This window comes from Plecotus auritus (genome assembly GCF_963455305.1).
Source record: "Plecotus auritus genome assembly, chromosome: 8".
Classification (NCBI taxonomy): Eukaryota; Metazoa; Chordata; class Mammalia; order Chiroptera; family Vespertilionidae; genus Plecotus; species Plecotus auritus.
In genome coordinates, this window is record NC_137782.1 from 73,719,320 (window position 1) to 73,746,636 (window position 27,317).

The window sequence follows — 27,317 nt, forward strand, 5'->3', positions numbered from 1 at the left end:
ATAGGTTTGATACATAAAACAATAGACAGCTATAGAAATTTGCTGTGGTATGGTATATTGACATTGAATTAAAACCATGAGCTTCTGTTACCTAATAAATATTATTCTACTTTAGAGAAATATGAAAAGTTAAATTATTTTAATCATTAGTAGGTGAATGTAGTGCAAATGGGTATATACAGTATCAACAAGAGTATGGAAGAAAATCAGATTATTGATTTCCAGTTCTCTATTCAACTCACTACTCAATGCTTTTCCATTTTTTGGTAGATTTGTAAACCTGAGGCTAGAAACTAATGAATGGCAGTGTTTAGATTTTAAGTTTTTGAACCACATTTGAAAAATGGAAAATTTTTGTATAAAATAGAAGTTTCTGGTTCCTATTGAACAAATTGGAGGATCTGGTGCCTTGTATTTATCCCCACTGTAAGCCCTGGGGGCTGCCCCATTGAGTGGATTGGTGTCAGGGTTCCCTCTGAATATTCCCTGGCTCCTTCCTTTGTCTACAGTCTTCGGTGGGGCCATAGTGAGCATTTGCTTGGGGCTCTCAGTGTCTCAATAGAACTGGTTGATATTTACATGAAAATAGTCTTCCCCTCACTGATTTCATCACCTTGGCACTATAGTTTTTTAAAAATTGTTTTAATTGATTTTAGAGAGGGAACAAGGGAAAGAAAGATAAACATCAATGTGAGAGAGATACATCAATTGGCTGCCTCCCTTGTGTGCCCCAACTGGGGATGGACCGCACAACCTTTCAGTATACTCCAACCAACCTAGCCACACCGACCAGGGCTGGCACTCTAATTTTTACATTGAGGTGTTTTTATCTTCCTTTTAGAAATGTGAAACTAGGGCAAAGAAAAATTAAATGAATTTCTCGGATCACAGAGTGGGCCGACAAACCTCAGTAGCAAATTTGCATCTCCAGTATTGTCTATGAGTACATAAAACATTCTTCTCAGCATTCATAGCTAATTAAAAAAACAAACGAAATGTTCACTGTTAACTTTTTAATGTGCATGATGTTGACTTTTTTTGCATTGCATTAAACCAGAAAGTCATCTCTAATTTTTAATTTTACTATAGGAAATCTGTTTACTGTTAAAAGAAACCATTAATTCAAGAGTTAAGGAGTACTTGGAAGTTCGTAAACAGCACAGGCCGTCAAATACAGAATTCACAAGATCCAGTCCCTTGTCCTTAAAAGGTAGGCACAGAGCACTTTAATTTTGGATAAAACGTCTGCTTTGTAGAAATGACAATTATGTTTGACTCTGACTGTCATGTTAGTAAAGTGATACATTTAAAATATGTGTTCTAGTGAAGATGCTTTGTTTGGGTAAAGAAAATTTGCCAAGCCCTGATTGGTTTTTAATGGTGGGCAAAATATATGAAAATAGAAAATAAAACATTCCCAGGGAAACTGTAAATTTCTAAAAGGGTTTTTTTTTTTTAAGAAGTAATCTTATAAATGGATTTACATTAATACTGACTTGATTTGAAGCTTTGTGCTTTTTAAAATGTTTTCATATATGTCACCCGCTTTCAGAGGTTCTCAACTAGGGTGAATTTTGCCTCAGGGGACATTTGGTAATGTCTGTAGACAGTTTTGGTTGTCAACTGGGTGGGAGCGGTGGCCTGGGAACTACTGGCATCTAGTGGGTAGAGGCTAGGGATGCCACTAAATATCCTATAATGCATGGAACACTCCCTCTCCTGTCCCCACCCCTACTTCCCCCCCTCCCACCACACACACACACACACAGCAAGGTCTTATGTGGCCCAGAACGTCAAGGGCACTAAGGTTGAAATATCATTACCCTATTTCCTAATAACACTTTGAGACTGGTAATGTCTGAGTTATAGATGAAAAAGCTGAAGGTCTCCAAGATGAAGGGGCTTGCCCAAATAAAAGATCTTGTTATTGAGGACAGATTTTCTTACATATTTGGCACTTCCATCCTCCCTTCTCCTCCCAGTACGTAGCCCAGAGTCTGTTACATAGATTCAGTAACATGATGAATGATAGAGTATTTGGGTGGCAAGTGGCAAAACCTGACCTCAGACCCAGTTCTTCTGACTCCCAGCCCACTTCTTTCTGGCCTGTCATTGTTGTGTTTTTAAGATTTTTACTAAGTCAGCATTTTATAGCACTCTTTCTGGTACAAATACAGTCAGAGGACAGTGCTGGACTACTGTGAACTGGATTATGCTACTGCACACATCTCTTTAGGAAAGGAATGGTGTTACATACCCCACGTTGAAGGGATACTTGATCTTAAGTGTTTACTTGGCACTCATAAGTAGGCAGACATTAAGTTTACCCAAACAACATTGTTTAAGATGATACTTTCTGATTTTTCGCTTAGAAGTAGTATAAATCTTGAGAAAAGCCATAGGAGCTTGCAATCTTTGTAGCATTCTTTGCACTGAGCAGATGTGCTAGTCTCACTTGCTAACTGATACAAAAGGAAAAGGGACAGAGCGGGTTTCAGGACATCCATCCCTGGTGTGACATTGGCTTGGTCTGCCACCCATCCTTCCTCTCCTGCTGAGTGAAGAAAGCTAAATACTCAGTTTCCCAGCCTCCCTCACACATAGGGAACACAGCTCTAGCCCCAAGATGAAAATCAAAACTTTTCTTGGGCTCATATGGGCAAGAAGTTTGTTTTTAAACGGAAAAGTGATCTTACTGTACAAACAGTATTGTAACCTATTTTTCCACTTTTAATAATATAGAAATCTTTTAAGACATGTACATCACCATTTTTAAAAACTTTGTTTTATTGTGGTAAACTATACATAGCATAAAATTTATCATTTTTACTATTTTCAAGTATATACAATACCAGTGTTTAGTGCGTTCACATTGTGCAACCGTAACCACCATCCTTCTTTAGAACTTTCTCATCATTCTAAACTGAAACTCTTTACCCATTAAATGATAATTACTCATTAGTCCTTTCCCCAGTTCCTGGCAGCCACTATTCTACTAATATATATAACCACTAGCAAATAAATATATATTTAATATATAAATATACAGTCATGCACCACATAATGACATTTTGATCAACAGTGGACCACATATTTGATGATGGTCCCATAAGATTATAATGGAGCTGAAAAATTCCTGTTGCCTGGTGATATCATAGCCACTAACCTCTAAGCGTAACACATTACTCACTTGTTTGTAGTGATGGCGGTGTAAACAAACCTACTGTGCTGCCAGTCATACAAAGGTAAAGCACATGTAGTTATAGTAGCAGGCTATATCATGTAGGTTTGTATAAGTACACCGTGGTGTTCACACAATGACAGCATCACCTAAGGACACATTTCTCAGAATGTATCTCTGTCATTAGGCACTACATAACTGTATATAATAATATACATCACATTTTGTTTATCTACTCATTTGTCAGTGAAGTAATTGGGTAGTTAGGTTGTTTCCATCTTTGACTATTGTGAATAATGTTGCTATGAACATTGGTATACAAATATTTGGTTGAGTCCTTGCTTTCTATTATTTGGGTATATACCACACCTGAAGTGGAATTGTTGGATTATTCGGTAATTCTGTATTTGACTTTTTTGAGGAACTGCCATACTGTTTTCCATAGTGACCACACTATTTTACATTCTTACCAACAGTGCACGAGGGTTCCAATTTCTCCACAACCTTGCCAACATTTATTTTCTGTTATTTTGATTATAGCCATCCTAATAGATGTGAAGTGATATCTCACTGTGTTTTTGATTTGTGTTTCCCTGATAAGGAGTGATGCTGAGAATTTTCTCATGTGCTTCTTGGCCATTTGTATATATTCTGTGGAGACATACCTGTGTATGTCCTTTGCCCATTTTTAAAAAATATATTGTATTGATTTCAGAGAAGAAGAGAGAGAGAGAGATTGAAACACTAATGATGAGAGAGAATCATTGATCGGCTGTCTCTTGCACAGTTCCTACTGGGGATCGAGCCTGTAGCCCGGGCATGTGCCCTTGACCAGAATCGAACCTGGGACCCTTCAGTCCCCCGGCCGATGCTCTGTCAACTGATCCAAACCGGCCAGGGCTCCTTTGCCTATTTTTTAATTGAGTTGTTTGGTTTTTTATTTTTGTTTTCGAGTTATAGGAGTTCTTTATATAGTCTAGATATTAATCTCTTAATTAGATACATGATTTGCAAACATTTCTCTCATTCTCTGGGTTGCCTTTTTATTCTCTTTTTTTAAAATCTAGCTCCTTTTTTGTTTTGTTTTGTTAATCCTCAAACGAGGATATTTTCCCATTGATTTTTAGGGAGAGTAGAAGAGAGAAGGAAAGACAGAGAAACATCGATGTGAGAGAAACACATTAGTTGGTTATCTCCCACATGAGCCCGATTAGGGCCTGGGTCTGGGAGGAGCCTGCAACCAAGGTACGTGCCCTTGACTGGAATTGAACCCGGGACCTTTAGTCTACAGGCCGACACTCTATCCAGTGAGCCAAACCGACTAGGGTTGCACCTTTTTATTCTCTTGATAGTGTCCTTTGACACACAAATGTTTTTAATTTTGATGTAGCCAATTTGTCTATTTCTTCTTTTGTTGCCTGTGGTTTTGATGTCATAGCCAAGAAATCATTGCTAAATCCAGTGTCATGAAGCTTCTTCCTATTTTTACTTCTAAAAGTTTTATATATTTAGCTTTTACATTTAGGTCTTTGATTCATTTTGAGCTAATGTTTAGTTAAGGTTTAAGGTAAGGGTCCAATTTCATTCTTTCATAGGTCGATATCCATTTGTCTCAGCCTCATTTGTTGAAAAGCCTGTCTTTTTCCTCATTGAATAGTCTTGGCACCCTTATTGAAAATCATATGATCATAAACGTGAGGATTTATTTCTGGGCTCTCTGTTCTATTCCGTTGGTATATGTTTGTCTTTAAGCCAGTACCATAGCTTTTTTATTACCATAGCTTTGTAGTATGTTTTGAAATTAGGAAGTATGAGTCTTCTGATTTAGTTATCAATTTTTCAAAATTCTTTTGGCCATTTGGAGTCCACATCACCATTTTTAATGACTGCAGAGTATAAATGTTCATTCTCTAATTTTTGGTTGAACATTTGGATGCATCTGATATTTTATTTTTACTGTGGTAAACCATGGGTGCAATGAACATCCTGATAATATACGTATTTGCAAACTTCGATTTTTTTATATCACTTCTATTTTAAAGTTCATATTTTTATTGGCATGTAAGAGCTTCTTAAGGATATTAATGCTTTGCATGTTACATATATTGCAAAAGATTTTCTCTGTCATTTGCCTTGGGCTTGGTTTACTTAACTTACAACCGCAAACAAGGAGAAACCTTTATTTGCCTCATGGAGGCTTCTGAGATCAAGGACCACCAGCATGATGAATGCTGGCCTTCCTTGTAGTGAGATAAGGATTGCCAGAGGGAAGAGGCAGGATGATGCTAATGCAGCCCTCTTTAGAAAAATGGCTAAGTGTCCCTCTTTGAAAATAAACTTTGTATGAAAGCATCATCTTTCCTCTCCTTCCTACTTCTTAATTAAGCATGTCTTTTGATGTTCACCTCTTAGCCAGTCTCCTTCTGTGCTGCCATCAACCAGTCCATCCTCCTGCCTCGCCTGGACAACTACAGCAGCCCCCTAGCTGGCTTCCTTGCATGTGCTGTGGCCAGTGCTTCTCCTGCTATCAACACTTCAATTGGTGTAATCCCTTAAAATCATAGGTCTAATCTTGTGCACCTCTGCAGGATTTCCCCAAAGCTCCCAGGATGAAGACCAAGATCTCTGGGATAGCTGCCTCTCCAGCCTCATCTTGTACCACTTTTCCCTCATCCAATTCTAGCAAACATAATTTCTTTCTTCCAAAGCTTCATTCTTCTCATGTTGGGGCCTTTGCTCCCTGTCTTCCCCTTCCCCTATGCTTCTTTCAGCTCTCTGCTCAAAGTCTATTCCTCAGGGAGCTTATCCTGTTGACAGGTCCCCTGTTCTAGGCCCATGAGCATTCTGAACTTTTGTTCACACTATTTGATTATTGTCTTATCTCTCCGCAAATGTATGAGCCACCCAAAGACAGGTTCTGCCTCTTATATTATCTATTATATCTCCACCATGGAGCACATTTCCAGGCTGGTGGTAGGTACTTTATATGTGTTTATTCAGATGATAAGTTACGTACATGGTTATATCTTTCCTCTTCCTAGTAAGGTCAGGGCCTGCCCTAACCTACCTGTCCTGCTTTGTTTCCTCCTGCTGCTTTCTTTTCTATTTCCTGCAAATCTACATTCTTTATCCCTCTGTGCCTTTGCTCTTAAAGGTTTCTCCTTTGTCTGGAACTTTTTTCTTTTAACTTTTAAGACCCAACTCAGATATTACTTCTCCAAAGTCTTCTTCAGTTTCCCCCTCTCTGACACTTAACACTTTTATAACATTTGCCATATTGTGTCATAATTGTATTATAAGCAGTTTGCCTGCCTTTCTCCCTCCCTTTTATTGGTTAAGATGGATTCTTTGTCACCCTGTAACTCAAGAGCATAAATAGAAAACTGGGCTTTTGGTTATAGTGCTTAACCTCATACTAAAGTAACTCATTTCTAAAAGGTAAGAGCATTATTCGCCCCTCTCTACCACAAGGCTGCTATTCCCAAGGCTCCTCATATTATAGGTCCTGCGCATTCACAGGGATGAAGTGCACAGACACAATAATATACCGCCACCTTGTATTGTTTATTAACAGCTGCACAAAAAACAGGAACTGAATACATCCTTTTACTCCTTTCTCAGAGGACCAGAGACATCTCTAGACATTTATCTAGCTGCCTGTTCTTAGCTGCTTCAATGATCTTACCTAAGTGTCTTTTTCAAAGCAATTTCAAAGCCACTAACCATAAGCCTTTCCTGTTTCTCCTCAGTGTTCAACTCTGTGTCTCATGATCCTTGAAACTAGAAAGAGCTATCATTACCGTATTGGTGGTTTGGACGAATGTGGGTGGTTCGTGCTTTTGTATAAATTGGATATCTTTTTCTCATTTCCACGTGTTTTTTACCTTTATCATTTGCAAATCCATGTAACAGTAATGTACCTCACTCATCATGGCACAAATATCTAACACACTAGAGGCCTGGTGCATGAAATTCGTGCATGGGGGGTGTCCCTCAGCCCAACCTGCACCCTCTCCAATCTGGGACCCTTCGAGGGATGTCTGACTGCCCGTTTAGGCCCGATCCTACCGGCTTTTGGTTATAGTGCTTAACCTCATACTAAAGTAAGTCATTTCTAAAAGGTAAGGACTGCTCACAATCCAGGACTGCTGGCTTCCAACTGCTCACCTGCCTGCCTTCCTGACTGCCCCTAACTGCTTCTGCCTGCCAGCCTGATCACCCCTAGCCACTCCCCTGCCAGCCTGATTGATGCCTAACTGCTCCCCTGCCAGCCTGTTTGCCCCTAACTTCCATCCCCTGCAGGCCTGGTCACCCCTAACTGACCTCCCCTGCAGTCCTGGTCACCCCTAACTGCTCTCCCCTGCAGGACTGGGTCCCCCCCAACTGCCCTTCCCTGCATGCCCAGTCGCCCCCAACTTCCCTCCTCTGCTGGCCTGGTCCCCCCCAACTGCCCTCCCCTGCAGGCTTGATCGCCCCCAACTGCCCTCCCTTGCAGGCCTGGTCCCTCCCAACTGCCCTCCCCTGCTGGCCATCTTGTGGTGGCCATCTTGTGTCCACATGGGGGCAGGATCTTTGACCACATGGGGGCAGCCATCTTGTGTGTTGAAGTGATGGTCAATCTGCATATTACTCTTTTATTAGATAGGATAATGCTGAAGGCTGATAACTTTGCTGATTATGCTCATAAAAGTAATTTTTTATGCTCTGAGTTTTTTTTCTAAAAAAATAGTGTAAATGGCTGTGAGGCCATTTTGTTAGTCATATAATATAAAGGAATACAATGACTGTTAATAAACTAATCAGCAAATAGCATAGCACAGACATTTGCTAGTAATCTCATCTTTTTTAGGCCTCCTGAAATGTTATTCCAGTAGATTCAGTAAAACTTAATGTTGTAAGAAAGTTTTTTAAAAGATTTCACTGTCAATTCCACCTCTTTAATATTTTCCCCCTTAGCCTTGCCAGTATTGGGTGTTACCAGTGTTTTTAATTTTTGCAAATCTGACACACCAAAATTTAAAAAAGATATCTTACTCTTTGATTTTTATTTATGTATTAATTGACTGAACTGCACATTTACAGCCCTTGTTCACCTTTGCATTTTTTTATTTGTTTTTTTCTTCTTAATTTCTTTCTCTTTTTCCCATTGTCGCTCCGTTGGTCAAGGCCCTTCTTAACAGCTCTTGAATTCCTGCCACAGCCTCCTGATTTTCCTTCCAGCTCATCTACACCTCTGCTGCCAAAGTGGCCTTTTGAAAACAAAATGTGATAGTCTCCAGTTTAAAATCTTTTGTGGTCAGGAACCTTAGTTGTCTAATATCCTTTATTTAATTTCATTTCTGCGTGAAACTAAGCAGAATGGGTCTGGCTCTTTAGAGAAGAAGCTGATTAAAGGTATTAGGTAGCTCACAGGATCTACCTGTGGGAGGGCCACACAGCTTCGTTCTGAAGCTACGCAATCTGCACAGCCTCAGCCCCAAGGTGGGCACAGCTATGGTACAGGCACTGTTCCAGCTGCTGTCTGTGATGCTCAGGACCAGGGGTCAGCTGCTGCCCCCAGTCAGCAGAAAATTGACTGCCTGTCACGTGGCCATAGCCCTGGCTGCTCCTTCTGAAGTTTCTACAAGGCAAAACCAGATCCTATGGCTGTACCCTCGTTGCAGATGAGACAGGGGATGTGAAATAATTGTCATTTACCTTAGGAAAGTGGGACTTACAAATGTGGAAAGTTAGCAAAATTCAGGGAGAGGATGGTCGAAAATTTGAGGTGGGTAGCCACCTAAGTGTTACAAATATTCATGGAAGTTTTTCTTTTTAATAAACTTTAAAACAATAGCAAACTATTGCCAACTACACAACTCTCCTAACTACAAGGAAATGTGCTCAGCATCTCCTCCAAGAGAGATAACCCAAAGTCCCAAGTCCTAGCTCCCAAGTCTAGGGTTTCTGAGTGATGTTTATTCTTCTACTAGTTTATTCACAGCCTTTATTTGTTAACTTATTGACTAAATCATAAAGTTAAATATTGTCAACATATCTTGAATAAAATAGTAAGGAAACAGAAAGTCAAAAACTTAGTTAATGTATGAATATATACATGATACAGCAAGGAAGACAGTATAGGAAGATGCTGCCATTATAATATCTGTAGCCAGCACATGAAATAAAGAGCTAGTGTTTATATCTTTCCTCTTCTAGTACTTATTTCATATTTCCTTTGTCCTTAGCCAATAAGTCTGCTAATTGGCATTCCTTACCTGGCAAAGTGATCCAGACCTTTATTTCTGAGGGATTTGAGCCTTCATGGCCTGGCCTATGTGAGGTTGTCATCTTTCTCATTACCTTTTAGTCACTTCCCATTTTGATTCCCTGGTTCCAGGAACCATGTACTCTAGCCAAGAGAACACATTTTTCTGCTGGTTACAGTATGTTAATACACTGAGTGGCCAGATTATTATGACCACCCATCAGTACTTCGTTGGGCCACCTTTTGCTTTCAGTACTGTGGCAATTCTTCTTGGCGTTGACTCCACGAGATGTTGAAAGGTGATGCGAGGAATCTGACACCATGCCTGATGAATAGCACTGTCCAGTTCTGTGAGATTTGATGGTTGTGGAACCAGCTGCCTGATGGCTCTTTTAACTTCATCCCACAAATGCTCAATTGGATTGAGACCTGGTGATTGTGGGGGCCACCTAAGCAAGGTAAAGTCTCCCTCATGTTCTTGAAACCACTCCTACACAATACGAGCACCATGGCATAGTGCATTGTCTTGTTGGAAGAAGCCATCTCCATTGTGATACGCCATCAACATGATAGGATGAACTTGATCAGCAATGATACTTAGGTATGTTGTGCTATTCAGACATTCCACATGAATTAAAGGGCCCAAATCATGCCAGGAAAACATGCCCCAAACCATAACACTGCCCCCACCAGCTAGAAGGGTTGTACTCATGCATGTGGGATGCATGCTTTCATGCTGTTTCCGTGAAATTTTCACTCTGCCATCTTCATGATGCAACTGGAAACGTGATTCATCGGACCACATGACTTTTTTCCAATGCTCAACTGTCCAGTCCTTGTGTTCCTGTGCGAATCGGAGACGTTTTATCTTAGTAACTGCAGACAGCAAAGGTGTTCGAACAGGCCTTCAGCTTCCATATCCCATACGATGCAGTGTATGGCTAATTGCCTACAAACGTCAGGTGGTCATAATAATCTGGCCACTCAGTGTGTGTGTGTGTGTGTGTGTGTGTATTAGAGGCCAGGTGCATGAATTTGTGCATGGGTGGGGTCCGGCCAGCCTGGCCAGCGGGAGGGGACATGGGCAGTTGGCTGGCTTGCCTGCTGGTTGAACTCCTGGTCGAGGGGACAATTTGCATATTAGCTTTTTATTATATAGGATATACACTGAGTGGCCAGATTGTTATGCATTCAGAGATCATAATAATCTGGCCACTCAGTATATATATTAATCCAAGTATTACAAGGTCATGCCTTGCCATTTGTATCATAACTAAATTTTCAGTAGACCTTTCCATCATTGTATAAGGCCAGCTGCATTGAACCTTACTTGATTGCTCAGTAGGATCATTGAATTTTGAGTCCACTGCCTTAGTTCATAAAATGAGTTTCTTGGTCAGAAGCACTGCGGTGATCATGATGAATGAGGCCTGCAGTAAGTCCATGGATGCTGTGGCTTACATAAACATGGCAGGTAAAGTGGGCACATTCAAATCTTGAATAAGAATCCATTCTAGTGCCTTCTTTGTGATGAAGTCTAATATAATCTACTCACTTTTGCTGGTCCATCTCTCTGTGATATGAGAGCTGGTGGGGAGGATCACATTAATTGCTGCTGCTGACAAATTGAGCACTTGGCAGAGCTCAGCGTTAGTGAGTTTAAGTCCATGTTGTTGAGCCCAAGCATTCTTGCCATCATGGCCACATGGCTCATGAGCCCTTTGAGCAGGTAAATGGGCAGCTGGGGAAAGAGACTGGCCAGGGCAGGTCATCTTGTTCAGCTCATAAAAGAACTTCTCCTTAATGGAGCCTTTTGGAGAATATTCACATAAGATACAAATATTTTCACTCTAATTTTGCCCAATGTCTCATCACCATTCCTTCTGAGTTTCTGCCTATGAATGTGTGTGTGGCAGGGGGCGGGGACTCTCTCCTTAGGGGTCCCCAGTGGACCCAAAATATACTATTCACTATTCTGCCCCCTTGACAGATTTACCTTCTTCATGCCAAGTGAGGTTATATCATTGCATTCATTCACTTCTGGCTGATGCCATCTATTGGGAAAAGCCATTGATTAACCAGGCACAAATTTTTCTCTTGTTAGTAAACTGGTCACCCAACCTTTCAGATCATGTATATGGGTCAGAGAAATATGCAAACATACCCATCAGTGTTTGTTCTTATTTCTTAGTAGTAAAAACGGTGCAAAAACTTGACTTACCTTTTGGATGTACTCTTTCACATGCTCCAGACCATTGGATATTTAGAAACTGTATTTTCATAGGTTTCATTTATCACCATATGACATGCCTATGTCCTACCATGATATCTAGAATACATGCCTCCTTCTGCTCTGTAAGTCCTACCATAATGCCTTCAATGTAGTAGACCAGAACAATAGCCTGTAAGGTAGTGAGATAATCAAGGTCCCGGGGGACTACTCTTGTTACTGAAGCAGAATGTTAATGGAGCAATGAAGCATACAATGAAACTGTGTGGTATTCCGTCTATAGATAGCAACCTGCTTCTGAGTTCTCTGCTCACTGAGATAGAAACATCAGATTTTACCTGCTCTGTATTGCTGATGCTAGGCACTATAGTGCTCCAGTTGAGAGACCACCCACCTCTAGAAGAAGGCATGCGTAATTAAACCTACATTACTCCATCATCATTCTCCAAGATCATTTGTCTTCTACGTATGTCAAAGAGGCAAGTTAAATAAGAAAAGTATATGAAAAACTATTCTTGGATATTTTGAGGTTTTTTTTTTAAATATATTTTATTGATATTTTTACAGAGAGGAAGGGAGAGGGATAGAGAGTTAGAAACATCAACGAGAGAGAAACATCGATCAGCTGCCTCCTGCACACCTCCTACTGGAGATGTGCCCGCAACCAAGGTACATGCCCTTGACCGGAATCGAACCCGGGACCCTTCAGTCCGCAGGCCGATGCTCTATCCACTGAGCCAAACCGGTTTTGGCGGATATTTTGAGTTTCTGATGGTGGCACAGTCTCTTTGATTTCCTAGGGGTCAGTATTGCTTTTAGTTTACAGCTCTGATGCAGAGAGGAACTCCAAAGACTTCCCTCAGGTCCTTCATCACCTAAATAGCATTCCCTCCAGGAGAAAAGAGGTTCAAGTGTGGATTCTATCAGAATAAATCTATTCTAAGTATATACTCAGCAACTGAGAAAACAACTACACATATTGAGGTTAACTAAATTTCTATGGATCACAGTGGCATTGAGGAACCCCAAGAATTAGCATTCTCTCAGAGCCAGTGCCCAGTCATTCTCAAAAGTTCTGGGTGTTGCCCTTTTCTCACTTGCAGGTACCCTGGTGGAAAGCTGCAGGTCCCAAATGTAAGATTTATAAATGTACCTGCAGAATTATTGACGCGTCCTTACTTGAGGGATGCCTGGCTCTATTTATTCAAAGAGACATGGGTCTGAGAATTGCCTTGAACCAGGGACTGGTGAGAGCCTATGCCTCTCCTTCAGGTAGTCCAAGCCAGGACCTTGTTCACCAGGTCTGGATTTTTTTCTATTATACAGTGTATTACATTGCTAGAGCTGCCATAATAAAAGACCACAAGCCCTGGCCAGTGTGGCCAAGTAGGTTGAGCATCGCCCCATGCTCCAAGAGGTTACGGGTTCCATTCACTGTTGGTGGGTTGCATGCTCAGTCCCCGGTAGGGGGAATGCGGGACGTGGCCGACCAATCGACTTTTCTCTCATCAATGTTTCTCTCTCTCCCTAAAAAAATCAATAAAAGCATATTAAAAACACACACAGGATATGTGGCTTAAAGAACAGAAATTTATTTTCTCACAGTTCTGGAGGCTGGAAGTCTGAGATCAAGGAGTTGGCAGGGTTGGTTTCTTCTCACGCGTCTCTCCTGGGCTTGCGGATGGCCTTCTCCCTGTGTCTTCATGTGACTCTTCCTCTATACATGTCTGTGTCCTAATTTTCTCCTCTTAAAAGGACACTAGTCACCTCTTTTAATTTAACTATCTTTTAAGATCCTATATCCAAATACAGTCACATTCTGAAGCACTGAGGGTTAGGACTTCAACATATGCGTTTGGGGGAGACATAATTCAGCTCATGATATACAATTTAAGTAGGACCCAAGTATGTTCTCCCTCTTATTTTGAATTGTGGATATAATCACTAAACCAATAAGCTGCAAATGTCTTGAGTCAAGCCACTGACAGGGTTTCTACCAAGGTTTCCATAGGCTCATGTTCTCCAGTGGACCAAGTGTCTTGTCCAGCCATGGGCTTTAATTGACTGCAAATTTGGGGCAACTCCATTACCAGGTGACCCACCCACTCTTGTTGGTGGTCTCTAGACAACCCGCCTGTCCTAATCATCAGCCTTCCCAGCAACTAGTTCTCTCTCCCTGAGGGGTGTCCCTCACTCCCAAGGTGGCTGTCCACTCAGAACTGTTTCTGAGTAGCAGTGTTCTCCCTACATTGGGCTTCCACCATTATGCAGGGGGTCCCTGGGAACACAGGGCAGTCACTTGGCACAGGTTGACAATCTTACATAGATCAGCATGCACACTGATCGCCTGCTTCCTAGCATCCTTTAGGTAGGTATGCTTGGCTGGGGTACAGTTCATGTACCCTGTAGCTGCATTCCAGCAGAGGGACCCCAGCCCTCCCATTGAGCAAGCATAAAAATGACCTTGTAAGGACGGAGATGGCAAACACTTTAGTCCCAGGTTCAGGCACCGAACTGTCTGGCTGTTCAGGAGAATGCTAGACAAACAGCTGCCCAGTACCCAGAGACTGTGGCAGCTCTGCGCCCGGACCTGTGGACAGCTGAGTTCAGGAGGAGCCTCTCTTCCGTATGGGGAGGAGCTTCATTGTCACTGAACCTAACTGACAGGCCCTGAACATCGTGACATCTCACCTCTGGACCTTTGCACATGCTGCTGCTTCTCCTCCCTCTCCATTGGGCCAGCTCCTTACCTTGCAGGCAAGTGCTCGGTTGTTACTTACCCTGAAGAGCCTATTCCGATTCCATGCATGGTCATTCTCAGGAAGCTGGTCCTTCCTTTCCCACTTGCCTGGTCCTCCCTGGACAGTAGCAGCACTCATGGTTCCCTGACTCCCTGAGGTAAGGGTCTTGTCCTGTCCAGCACCCCATGTGGAGCCTGTCACTCAGGAGGAGCGCACTTAATTTTGGAAGAAGTAAAGGAATGAATGGTAGTTTCTACTCACTGGTCACATGTTTGTTTGCCAAGGCATTGGAGCATGCTTCCATTGCAACATCTCTTTCCCCTTTAACAACAGGCAGAGGTGAAAGTGGCCTCTGAGTTACAGATTTTTAAATGGTTTTTCTCATTTGGTTTCAGAAAGTCAAAACCACATCCTCCCCAGTGTAAGATTAGCTGCAATACCTTCTGACTTTTCTGCAGCTAGGAATTGAACATCCCTTCTCTCCAGTCCTACCCCATCCTACATGTTCTTGAGCATTACTACAACCCTGCTACTTACCTGTCACTATGTTACTGGCCTTCAACCTGCTGGGTGCTGGGTCTTCCACAGAGCCATAGCAGAACTCTGGGCAGCCCTTTCCAGCCAGCATTCTTAACCCTGTACTGAAGAGGTGTACCAGATTCAGAGTCTCAGCAACTTGCTCAGGGTCGCATAACTAGTAAGTGTCAGAGGCAGTATGAAAACATGCCTGTCTGATGTCCTGTTTGTCTTCCCTGCTTTGTTATCCCTATTATGGAAAAGTGTATGTGTGTGTTTTCTTTTAATACAGTTTTCCTCTAATCATGAAACAAAGCTGTCCTTCCATTAACACAGGGAAACCAGGAGCATTGTCCTGCTTGATCTACCATGTGGGCATCTTTATTTTAGATTTTATGTCTTCTGTTTTCTGATCACAGGTTGGAAGAATGGACTCCAAAACAGAGCTCATCTTCCAGCTCCAAACGCTTATTTTAATGCATTGTCTACTAGGGGTTCACTACATTTTTGTGTTTGTGGAGCAGTATATTTTTTTTTTACTGCCTATTATCCTATTCTGTATAACCTTTTCCCTTGTAGTTAACATCTAAGAAACCCAGTCCTTTGGAAAATGCCATAAAATAAATTAAATTTTCCTGGGTACTGTGGTTTCTGTTTGCAGTGGCTTTCCACCCCCCTCCCTTGGCTTTTCTTCTAAGCTGAAAGCGCCTCTAAAATCTTAGCTTAAATCTCTGGCCAAAGTGTGTAGCTGTCTGCTCGTTCCTTTGTGGCATCCAAGGTATCTTCTGCAAATGTTCGGGGCTAAATTACCAGGCTTCCTCTCTCTTCCTCGACACCCACGCAGCATTCTGTGGTGGGGCACATTACCACCATGTTAGGAAATCAGTGGGTGTGCACAGAACAAGAGAAGAAAAAGATGAGAATTGCCAAAGCAAGCAAGTTCTTCCTATTCTTCCCTCTGTCTGCGAAACATTCCCCTCTTTCCCCCACACCCGATGCCTGGTACCTGCCAAAGAAAGCTTTCTCTTTGCTCTTCAGACACAGGCCTGATTGTGAGCGCTTCTCCTCAGTGGCCCCCTGTGTACAAAGTTGTATATGGACTGTTGGTTTTGGTTTGTATTTATTTTCCCAGCCCACTGAAAACAGGGCCTTTTCCTAGTTAAAATAAATTTTGGAAGTGAAACACTTTTCTTTTGGAGCCCAGCCCTTCCTCCACCTAGACCCATGGTCGGCAAACTGAGGCTCGCGAGCCACATGCGGCTCATTGGCCCATTGAGTGTGGCTCTTCCACAAAATACCACGGCCTGGGTGAGTCTATTTTGAAGAAGTGGCGTTAAAAGAAGTTTAAGTTTAAAAAATTTGGCTCTCGGCCCTGACCGGTTTGGCTCAGTGGATAGAGCGTCGGCCTGCGGACTGAAAGGTCCCAGGTTCGATTCCGGTCAAGGGCATGTACCTTGGTTGCGGGCACATCCCCAGTAGGGGGTGTGCAAGAGGCAGCTGATCGATGTTTCTCTCTCATCGATATTTCTAACTCTCTATCCCTCTCCCTTCCTCTCTGTAAAAAAATCAATAAAATATATTAAAAAAAAAAATTTGGCTCTCAAAAGAAATTTCAATCGTTGTACTGTTGATATTTGGCTCTGTTGACTAATGAGTTTGCCGACCACTCACCTAGACCATTAGGCATTTTCCGAGAGGACAGTGAAAGCTTGCTCCGGCCTTACCCATTCACAGTATCCGCTTTTTCTTTCACGTTAACAGCAGTGAAACTTGCTGTATCTTCAACAACTGATCACCCTGACAAAGCCCTTGACAAACACGACTAACTTCAACAGCCCCTTGTGGTGTGTGTCCGCCGTTCCCATGGAGTGCTGTCATTTGTCCCTGTCGCTCTGCACCCCATTCGGAGGAATGGAACACACTCCAGTCACAGGCACAGCAATGGAGGGTCGCTGCCTCTCAGAGTCGCCGTGTACGGCTGAGAGAGGAGGAACTGGGCACTCGTGTGGTTTTATAAACAGTAAAACAGCACAACAGGTTTTCAATTATCTGATGTTCTGGTAACTATTCTTAATATTTAGACATTGTTTTTTCCTATTCACAGCTCTTTGCAAACAGAAACGGGTTGCACTAGACCTATCCTAGGGCACAGTGGAAACATGTGTTTTCTCTTTACACATCTGTTTTAATAGCTTTGGTTATTATTTACATTTCTTCTCATAATGTACTCAATCAAAACATTTGTAACCTTTCATCCACACATGAGAAGCTTAAAAGGGCAGTGATGAAAGCAAGTGCCTATAAGCCCTCTGGTGAATGTGCCACAGTTTCACAAAGATTATTTTTCCAGGAATGGGCAATTTGTAAAACTTGAAGTTTTATACTTTTTATAAAAAGTGTGATAAAGAAGCAATGACAACTCAAGGTGCTTTGCATTCTCAAAAACTGGACAGTCTTAGCTAACCAATTATTCCAATAAATGAAAACAAAATACCTAAACTTTTAGGGATAAGATTCCCACTTGTTATAGTCACCTGTTATGGGCATTGCCAGAATTGCAGAATGATTTTTTATTTACTTGTTAGTTTTACAAGAAATTAAAACACACACAGACACAAACTTGACATACAAAGCTTCAAAAAAAAAAAAAAAGGTTAGGATTCTTTTCATCATACCAAGAGATTGTCGATTTGAAGCAGCTTGAAGACCTTTTTGATGTTAGTATAAACCTTTTTAGATTGATTCTGCTGATGTGTGAGTAATCTGCTTTCTCTCCTACTCTACCCTTCTCCCTTAAACCCAGCCCCACACATAAGAAAGACAAGGATTTTCCCTCATAAAACAAAATTTATATTGCCATTGCTTAGTTTCAAATTGCAATGCCAATTCTGTTGGGGCTTTTATGATGATGCAACCCTAGTTATTCTCAATCTGCTTGGGCTTGTTCACATTTACATCCAAACTCTGCTCCCAAATTTCTGCATATTCTGTAACTGGAAAATTCAGGACAACTTCACCAAATTTCTAGTATCCAACTTCCTTGGATTCTAGAAAAATCTTTATGATTAAAGTGGTTGCAAACTTTTTATTTTAGGAGTTGTCCTGACAGCTCTCTGAAACATAATGAAGACTGGCAATTTATTACTAGATATTTCAAAGACAAATTCTGTTTGTGGTCAGATAGAGCTGGTGACAACTCTGCCCTGCTGGAAGTGGGAGAGTAATGGAGAGGAAGTTACCTGCTTATTAAATTGATCACAGAGCTGTGGTAAACCATTGTATTGGTGGTCTCTTTGTTTTGTCATGATATTTCAAATGGTGACAGCCAGATAGGAGGCCTGTATTCTCCTACTTCACCCAGGGAATATTGTGGTTTATTCCAGCATTTTGGGAATGTGTCCCCTGGGGCACTGGCTTTATATTGTCTGAATGGTTTGGCTGCCACAGTGTGTGTGTGTTGGGGGGGCGGGGGCGGTGAGGGCAGATGAGGGGTAGGAGACACAAAAAAGATAGTGAGACCCCCTACAAGATTATACTTTCCTTTGGCATATCCCAGATAAAGTTTTAAGAAGTGGCAACCTCTCCTGTGTCTGACAGATACAAAATTAAAAGCTTTACTCTCCACACTCACTACTCATAAAGCTGCTGCCCTTTCTCAGAGGCGTGGCATATAATTTTTTAATGTGCGGCATGACAAGGTATAGTGGAAACTATTTACCTTGGCATGCACTGCTTGTTTCTCGGGAGGTCTATGTTCGTTACAATGTAGCAATAGCCCTCCATGACTGGAAGTGCCTATAGCATTTACCAGCTTGTCTGTTCCCTTTACATTCCTTTCCTTTGGCCAGCCTCTCCAATCACAATGCCAAGATTTTAAAATTCGTAATAAATGAGTTTCACATTGCTAATATTAATAGCCATCAGGGAGCTTGAGAGAGAAAATAGATAGTAGTTATCTAGCGGAGTAAATATCTGTAAGAACCTTTAATTTTGAAGGGTGCAGAGGACGAGTGAACAAGGCCTTACTGTGGGAGAACACACTGGTTTAATGCTTTGGGACTGAGGTTTGCTAACGAAATCTCTTGGGAATTTTGGAGGTTGCAACCCAAATGATGATTCAAAACCAGAGAGCTTTAATTTTCAAATTTCCTAACATGGCACCCTAATTATTTGAATTATTTAGAATAAAAGTGGAGAATCTAAAATTATATTTTTGTAGTTATTATGTTCAGTTTACCACTTCAATTGTTTATAATCAAAACAAATTTATAATCACTGTAATAACTTTTGTAAACTGGGCAGGGAGTCTCCATTCCCTTTGGTACAGGAGACATTTATATTGTTCTTCAATGAATTAGCCACAGATTTCTGAGTGAGGTGGGTGTTTGTGAAGCAGTGTGAACCCCTGGGCTGTTCCCAGGGAGTTGAGTAGAGGCTTATTTATTAACTGCTCAGGTACATTAATTGTGGAGCTTGTTTATATTTGTTGTTCTACCACAGTGCTGTTATTACCTGGAGCCTAAACGCCAATCAGTTTCAAATTTATTTTAACTTTTTGATCATAAGCTACTTATTTAATGGGAAACTTGACTTAACCTATTTCGTGAAATGTCTTGAGAAAATTATCTATGTCAACGTTAAGCAAAAAGCAAACTAGCTCCACATAATCTCAAACATAAAAAATGAATGCCTAGAAGAGATGCTAGTTTTAGCTTTGAGGCCAAGATCAATTTGCAATTCCTGGGTCAGAGATTGGTGTGTATGTACACAAAAATGTGTATGCTTGTGTGTCTCTGTGTGTATTTAATAAATAATACGGATATACCCACAAATGTAAGTTGCTACTAAAGAGAAGACCAGTTACAAGGCCTGAAAGGAGACACCCAAAATATGATTTCCTTACAAATATTTGAAAGAATGTTACTTAATTGCAACCAGAAGTCTGACCTGGAAGTGTAGTGTTTTGACCCTCTAGCTGTCTGGTTTCCTATTTGTGGTGTTTTGCTCTCCCCCAACTGTGAGAAAAATCTGTTTTACAGGGTTTTAACCCTGTATATTCTTAGAAACACTGAAGTAGAAATTATTCCCTTGAGGGAAAAGAAATTCTCATTATTTATAAGAATGACTTATAAAGGTTTCTCTTAAATAGAAAACATTTTTGAAACACTTAGCAAATATTTCTTTATAAGATGTACTAGTATTTGAAAATAAAACAGCTTCTGGGTTTCCTTTCAAGGTAATGCAAACTTTTGGAAGACTAAGATTTTTGCGTTAAGTTTATCCTAAGTTTAATAAAATACTAACTTCTTAATAACAACAGTGTACAAAGTTTATAAATAGTCCTCTTATGAGGAGACTTTTTTATATGTCTCCCCCCCCACACCCCCCATTTCTAGCTTATTATATCTTTTTTTCTCTACAAAGTAAAAGTTAGGCTGAATTTTAAGGACCTGTAGTAGTAATATGGAATCTAATGGACTAAAAGACAGCAATGAAATTTAATGATGACAACTGTAGGTCTTGGAGGCCTACTGTTGGGAAATTGTAGGTCACACATTAGATGCCCTCAGATGCGTTTGCTGAATCTAGTGAGATGATGGGGAATATACTTCTATGTAGCCTCTTAGCTAAGCGTTTGCCAGCGTGATCAGCTGATCACATTATCCCATTTTACAAGTCTCAGAGAGATTTTCAGTTAGAGGAAAGCATCATTTTTCGTGTTGACGTAGAGCAGTGGTCGGCGGTTTGCCGACTACTAACTTAGAGCATTAAGAATGCGGAACACTGCCGAGGCCGGTTTGGCTCAGTGGATAGAGCGTCGGCCTGCGGACTGAGGGGTCCCGGGTTCGATTCCGGTCAAGGGCATGTACCTTGGTTGCGGGCACATCCCCAGTGGGAGGTGTGCAGGAGGCAGCTGATCGATGTTTCTCTCTCATCGATGTTTCTAGCTCTCTATCCTTCTCCCTTCCTCTCTGTAAAATATCAATAAAATATATTTTTTAAAAAAAAAAAAGAATGCGGAACACTGACAGTTCCCATCCATTTAGCTGAGAAACATTTCATCCCATTCTTTTTTTTTTTTAAGTATACAATTCAATATTTTTTTATATGTTCACAAAGTTGTACAACCATCACTAGCAGCACTTATAGGACATTTTCTTCACTCTATAAATCCTGTACCCATTAGCAGCTATTCCCTATTTCCCCCCATCTCCCCCTCTCTCTTCCCCCCTCTTCCCAGCCTAGGCAACCACTAGTCTATGTTCTATCTATCAGTTTGCCTATTCTAGACATTTCATTTACATGAAATCATATAATATGTTGTTCTTTGTAACAGTTTCTTTTACTTAGGATAATGTTTTCAAGGTTATCCATGTTTTAGCATTTATCATAGTACTTTATTTTTTATTGCCAAATAATATAACATCGTATGGTTATATCCCATTTTGTTTATCCATTATCAGTTGATACACATTTGGGTTGTTTCTACTGTTGGGCTATTATGAATAATGCTACTATGAACATTTGTACAAGGTTTTGAGTGGATATATGTTTAATTTCTCATAAGTATATACCTAATAATGGAATTTCTATGTAATCTTGTGCCTCCATGTTTTAGTATATTGAGGAATTTATATGCCCACCAGAAGTGTATGATGGTTTCATTTCCTCCACATTGTTGCCAACATTTTTTACTATATGTCAATTTGATTATAGACATCCTAGTGGGTGTGAAGTGGTATTTACATTTTTCTGATGGCTAATGCATGTATTCATATATTTATCAGTCATTTGTATGTCTTCTTTGGAGAAATGAACTTTCAAATTTTTTGTCCATATTTGGCGTGTCTTTTTTAACTTTTAAAAAATTGATTTGAGAGAGAGAGAGAGCAAGGGAGAGAGAAACTTAAATTTATTGTTGCATTTATTGGTTGATTCCAGTATGTGCCCTGACCAGGGATTGAAACCGCAACTTTGGCATATCAGGGTGACGCTCTACCCAACTGACCTACCCTGCCATGGTCTGGAGTATCTTTTTATTATTGAGTTGTAGGAATTCTTTGCATAATTTAGGTATAAGCTCCTTATCAAATATATGATTTGCAAACTTTTTCTCTTCTTGTATGGATTGTCTTTTCACTTTCTTGATGGTATCCTTTGAAAGATAAAAGTCTTTAATTTTGATGATATCTTTTTTTAATTGATTTTAGAGAGAGAGAAACATTGATGAGAGAGACACATCGATTGGCTGCCACCTTCATGCCTCTACTGGGAATCAAGCCTGCAACCTGGGCATGTGCTATGTCCAGTAATCAAACCAGTGAACTTTTGGTTCATGGGTTGACACTACAGAACCACCCTGGCTGGGCGATGATGTCTATTTGATTGCCTAATCCAGGGCCATGACCATTTACACCTTTTTTTTTTTTTTCAAAGTTTAGTTTTATATCTAGGTCTTCAATCCATTTTTAGTTCATTTTGTATATCATCTGAGGTTAGGGTCTGACTTTATTCTTTTGCATGTGGAGATCCAGTTGGCCCAGTACCATTTGTTGAAAAGACTCTTCCATACCCATTTACTTATCATGGCACTCTTGTCAAAAATCAGTTGATAGTAAATGTGAGGGTTTATTTCTTGACTCTCAGTTGTATTTCTACATGTCTATCCTTATGTCAGTACTACACTGTCTTGATTACTGTAGCTTTGCAGTAAATTTTAAATCCTCCTCCCATTCTTTCAACACAACTATTCTATTTTCTTCCCAGCAGAATCTGTTTTATAAAGTGTTATAAAAATCTGATTTTTAATGAAATAATTAAATACAAAGGTTTTTCTTCCAAAAGATTTTTTCCCCCTAAGGCTTTAAATGAAATGTATCAACTATAATTATTTCATTTTAACCAAATCAATGAAGAGAAAAATCAATCCTCACTATAGTTAAGGTCTTCACATTAACAGAAAAACCACAGTGAGTTATCTGTATTTACAAGATACGATGAGCGATGCTCTTGGGTCTCAATAGCTCCTGTTAAAATCCTTTATTTTAGCTTGTGAAGTTGATAATGGCTTAAAGTTGTACCTCTTTTGCTTATTCCTCCAGCCTCAACCTCCATCTCTCTCCATCCTCCTATGCATTGAGAACTCTAAACCTCACCTATCCTTTCAGGATTCCCAGGAGTCGGCAGTTGTCTGTGGTTTACACAGACAAGTCTAGAGTGCCCTCCAACCTCAGTCCTCTTGGAAGAATCTTCCTGATGCTTCTGAACTCTGCTTAAATGTTTCCCTTCCTTGGGGCTCTCCCTTCTCTCAATTTACTTTGTTCCTTTCCTTTGTTTTCTTCTTTTTCTTTATTTTATTTAATTTTTTTCCCATCACTATTTATCCCCCTATACCAGTGGTCGGCAAACTGCAGCTCATGAGCCGCGGTTTGCCGCTCTGTTAACTAATGAGTTTGCTGACCACTGGGATAGGGGCTTAATCACAAGGAACAACAACAGCCTGTAATTATTGGAATCGAGAATCTAGGTCAGTGGTAGGCAAACTCATTAGTCAACAGAGCGGCAAACCGTGCAGCTCGCGAGCCGCAGTTTGCCGACCACTGCCCTATACCACACTCCACATGTTACTTTCCCTTGTTAATTAGGCATGCCCTTTCTTGGCATCCACAGCCCCAATGCATGCCTTTATTGTAGCACTTACGTTGTACCCATCATCCTTTAACTCCTGTGCCTCTCCCTCTGACCTCAGTTGAGGCCTCAGGATCAGAGCAGTTTTCTTGGCACACCCAGGGCTTCACATAGTACTTGTGCATAGTAGGTACACAACTAGCATGGGTTGGATGACTGTGTTTGGACAGAATGAAAGAAAAAAAGTAACCATTTCCTTGCGCACTGGTCCCTGTAACTCCTCCACTAAGATTATTTTCAGGGTCACAAAGAGTACAATCCTTTACTTACATGGAAATACTTCAGTATGCTGCCAACCTGCTCCCTCAGTAACAGCTCATCATCAGTGTGGTATTTAATTTATGTTATATGACTAACATGTAATTCCCAGACAAAATTGTGCAGCCCAAACTTGTTTAACAACGTTGACATTCTGAGGAATCTTTTATTTTTTTTCTGAGCTTAGAAATGTTTTTTGTAGAAAAGCTGTGTTTTGAGAAGAAAGCTGAGAAAAAGTGAGATTTGCTTCGATACATGGGCAGGGGTTTAATGATGGAAGTCAGCAGAGTGGAAGGGTGTCAGCAGGTGCACGGGGGAAAGCAGGCCAGAGCATAAGCTTGAGTAGATTACTGGGAAAGCCGGGGGTTTGGGTTATGACAGGGGGTGTGGGCAGGCTGGTGTTGAGGAAAACCCTGAGAAGAAGTGATATTTAGCTTCTTGTGGAACCTTAGTGGTGGGAGAGTTAGAGGGAATGATCTGCCACTGAGAAAAGATGAAGGCAAAAACGTAGTAAAACGGAGAGAAGCACAATGCCAGGGAGGGCAGGGGAGAGTAGTGCTTGAGGTGGAAGGAAATGCAGTGTGTGTGCCCTGGTTTGGGAGGGCATTGCTGAAACCCACAGCTGCTCCAGGACCACCGCCATCGCTAGGACTCCCCTTCAGAGACCCCAAAGCAGTGCAGAGTGTCCAGTATTTTCTTCTTCTTTTTGTTGTTATTGTTAAGGATCTTTTTAAAGTTATTTGTTTTTATTATTTATTTATTGAATTTATTGGGGTGACATTGGTTAATATAATTATACTAGAGGCCCGGTGCACGAAATTCGTGCACAGGGAGGGGGTGACCCTCAGCCCAGCCTGCACCCTCTCCAATCTGGGACCCCTCAAGGGATGTCCGACTGCCAGTGGGATCAGGCCTAAACGGGCAGTCGGACATCCCTCTCACAATCCAGGACTGCTGGCTCCCAACTGCTTGTCTGCCTGCCTTCCTGATTGCCCCTAACCGCTTCTGCCTGCCAGCCTGATCACCCCCTAACCACTCCCCTGCCAGCCTGATTGATGCCTAACTGCTCCCCTGCCAGCCTGTTTTCCCCTAACTGCCCTCCCATGCAGGCCTGATCCTTCCCAACTGCTCTCCCCTGCAGGCCTGGGTCCCCCCCAACTGCCCTCCCCTGCAGGCCTGGTCACCCCTAACTGCCCTCCTCTGCAGGCCTGGGTCCCCCCCAACTGCCCTCCCCTGCAGGCCTGGTCACCCCTAACTGCCCTCCCCTGCAGGCCTGTTCCCCCCCAACTGCTCTCCCCTGCAGGCCTGGGTTCCTCCCAACTGCCTTTCCCTGCAGGCCTGGTCGCCCCCAACTTCCCTCCTCTGCCGGCTTGGTCACCCCTAACTGCCCTCCCCTGCAGGCTTGATCGCCCCCAACTACCCTCCCTTGCAGGCCTGGTCCCTCCCAACTGCCCTCCCCTGCTGGCCTGATCACCCACAACTGCCCTCCCTTGCAGGCCTGGTCCCTCCCAACTGCCCTCACTTGCTGGCCTTGTGGTGGCCATCTTGTGTCCACATGGGGGCAGGATCTTTGACCACATGGGGGCAGCCATCTTGTGTGTTGGAGTGATGGTCAATCTGCATATTACTCTTTTATTAGATAGGATAGAGGCCTGGTGCATGGGTGGGGGCCAGCTGGTTTGCACTGAAGGGTGTCCCGGATCAGGGTGGGGGTTCCCTTGGGGCCTGGGGTGGCCTGGGCGAGGGGCCTGTGGTGCTTTGCAGGCTGGCCACACCCCCCGGCGACCCAAGCGGAGGCCCTGGTATCTGGGATTAATTTATCTTCTACAATTGAAACTTTGTAGTCTGGAGCAGAGCCAAGCCTTCTGCTCGCTCCGTGGTGTCAGCCATTTCTGTTGGGATTTATGTATCTTCTATAATTGAAACTTTGTAGCGGAGGCCAAGGCAGGCCAGGGCTTCAGAAGCTTGGCTTCCTCCATCACCAGGGGCAACCCTAGCCTCCTGCTCTCTCCAGTTCCATGGCTGCCGCCATTTTTGTTGGGATTTATTTACCTTCTATAATTGAAACTTTGTAGCCTGGAGTGGGCTGGCCAGTGTGTGCGGAAAGCTTGGCTTCCTCCATCACCGGGGAAACCCAAGCCTCCCTCCTGCTCTCTCTGTGGCCGCAGCCATCTTGGTTGGGTTACTTTGCATACTCGCTCCTGATTGGCTGGTGGGCGTGGCTGGTGGGCGTGGCTTGTGTGTGGTGGAGTTATGGTTAATTTGCATATTACTCTTTTATTAGATAGGATAGTATTCCACTGTGTAGATTTACCACAGTTTTTTAATCCACTCATCTGCTGATGGGCACTTAGGCTGTTTCCAAATCTTAGCTATTATAAATTGTGCTGCTATGAACATAGGGATGCACATGTCCTTTCTGATTGGTGTTTCTGATTTCTTGGGATATATTCCTGGAAGTGGGATTATTGGATCGAATGGGAGATCCATTTTTAATTTTTTGAGGAAAATCCATACTGTTTTCCACAGTGACTGCACCAGTCTGCATTCCCACCAGCAGTGCAAGAGGGTTCCTTTTTTCTCCACATCCTCGCCAGGACTTGTCGTTTATTGATTTGTTGATGATAGCATTCTGACAGGTGTGAGGTGGTACCTCGTTGTCATTTTGATTTGCATCTCTGGGATGATCAGTGACTTGGAGCATGTTTTCATATGTCTCTTGGCCTTCTGTATGTCCTCTTTCATAAGGGGTCTATTTAGGTCCTTTGCCCATTTTTTGGTTGGATTGTTTATCTTCCTTTTGTTAAGTTGTATGAGTTCCCTATAAATTTTGGAGATTAAACCCTTATTGGATATAAGATTGGCAAATATGTTTTTCCATGCAGTGGGCTTTCTTGTTGTTTTGTTGATGGGTTCTTTTGCTGTTCAGAAGCTTTTTATTTTCATGTAGTCCCATTTGTTTATTTTCTCCTTAGTCCATTGTCCCAAGAGCTATATCATTAAAAATATTGCTATGACATATGTCTGATATTTTGCTGCCTATGGATTCTTCTAGATCTTTATGGTTTCCCGTCTTACGTTTAAGTCCTTTATCCATTTTGAGTTTATTTTTTGTGAATGGTGTAGGTTGGTGGTCCAGTTTCATTTTTTTGCATGTATCTGTCCAATTTTCCCAACACCATTTTTTGAAGAGACTGTCTTGACTCCATTGTATGTTCTTGACACCTTTGTCAAATATTAATTGAGCATAATGGCTTGGGTCAATTTCTGGGTTCTCTATTCTATTCCATTGGTCTATATATATCTGTTCTTGTGCCAGTATCAGGCTGTTTTGAGAACAGTGGCTTTGTAATACAGCTTGATATCTGGTATTGTGATCCCTCCAACTTTGCTCTTCTTTCTCGGGATTGCTGCGGCTATTCGGGGTCTTTTTTTATTCCAGATGAATTTTCGGAG

General features: G+C 41.8%; 1 protein-coding gene across 2 annotated transcripts in view; it reads left to right on the top strand.

Annotated features, from left to right (window-relative positions):
• The window catches only part of SLX4IP (SLX4 interacting protein), a 201,980-nt gene that overhangs the window by 127,875 nt on the left and 46,788 nt on the right, over nt 1–27,317 (top strand). For both annotated transcript variants that reach the window (XM_080684024.1, XM_080684025.1), the window contains one exon: nt 1,090–1,210. In XM_080684024.1, coding sequence (XP_080540150.1) covers nt 1,090–1,210 — 121 coding nt within the window. The remainder of the gene's footprint in view (nt 1–1,089; nt 1,211–27,317) is intronic.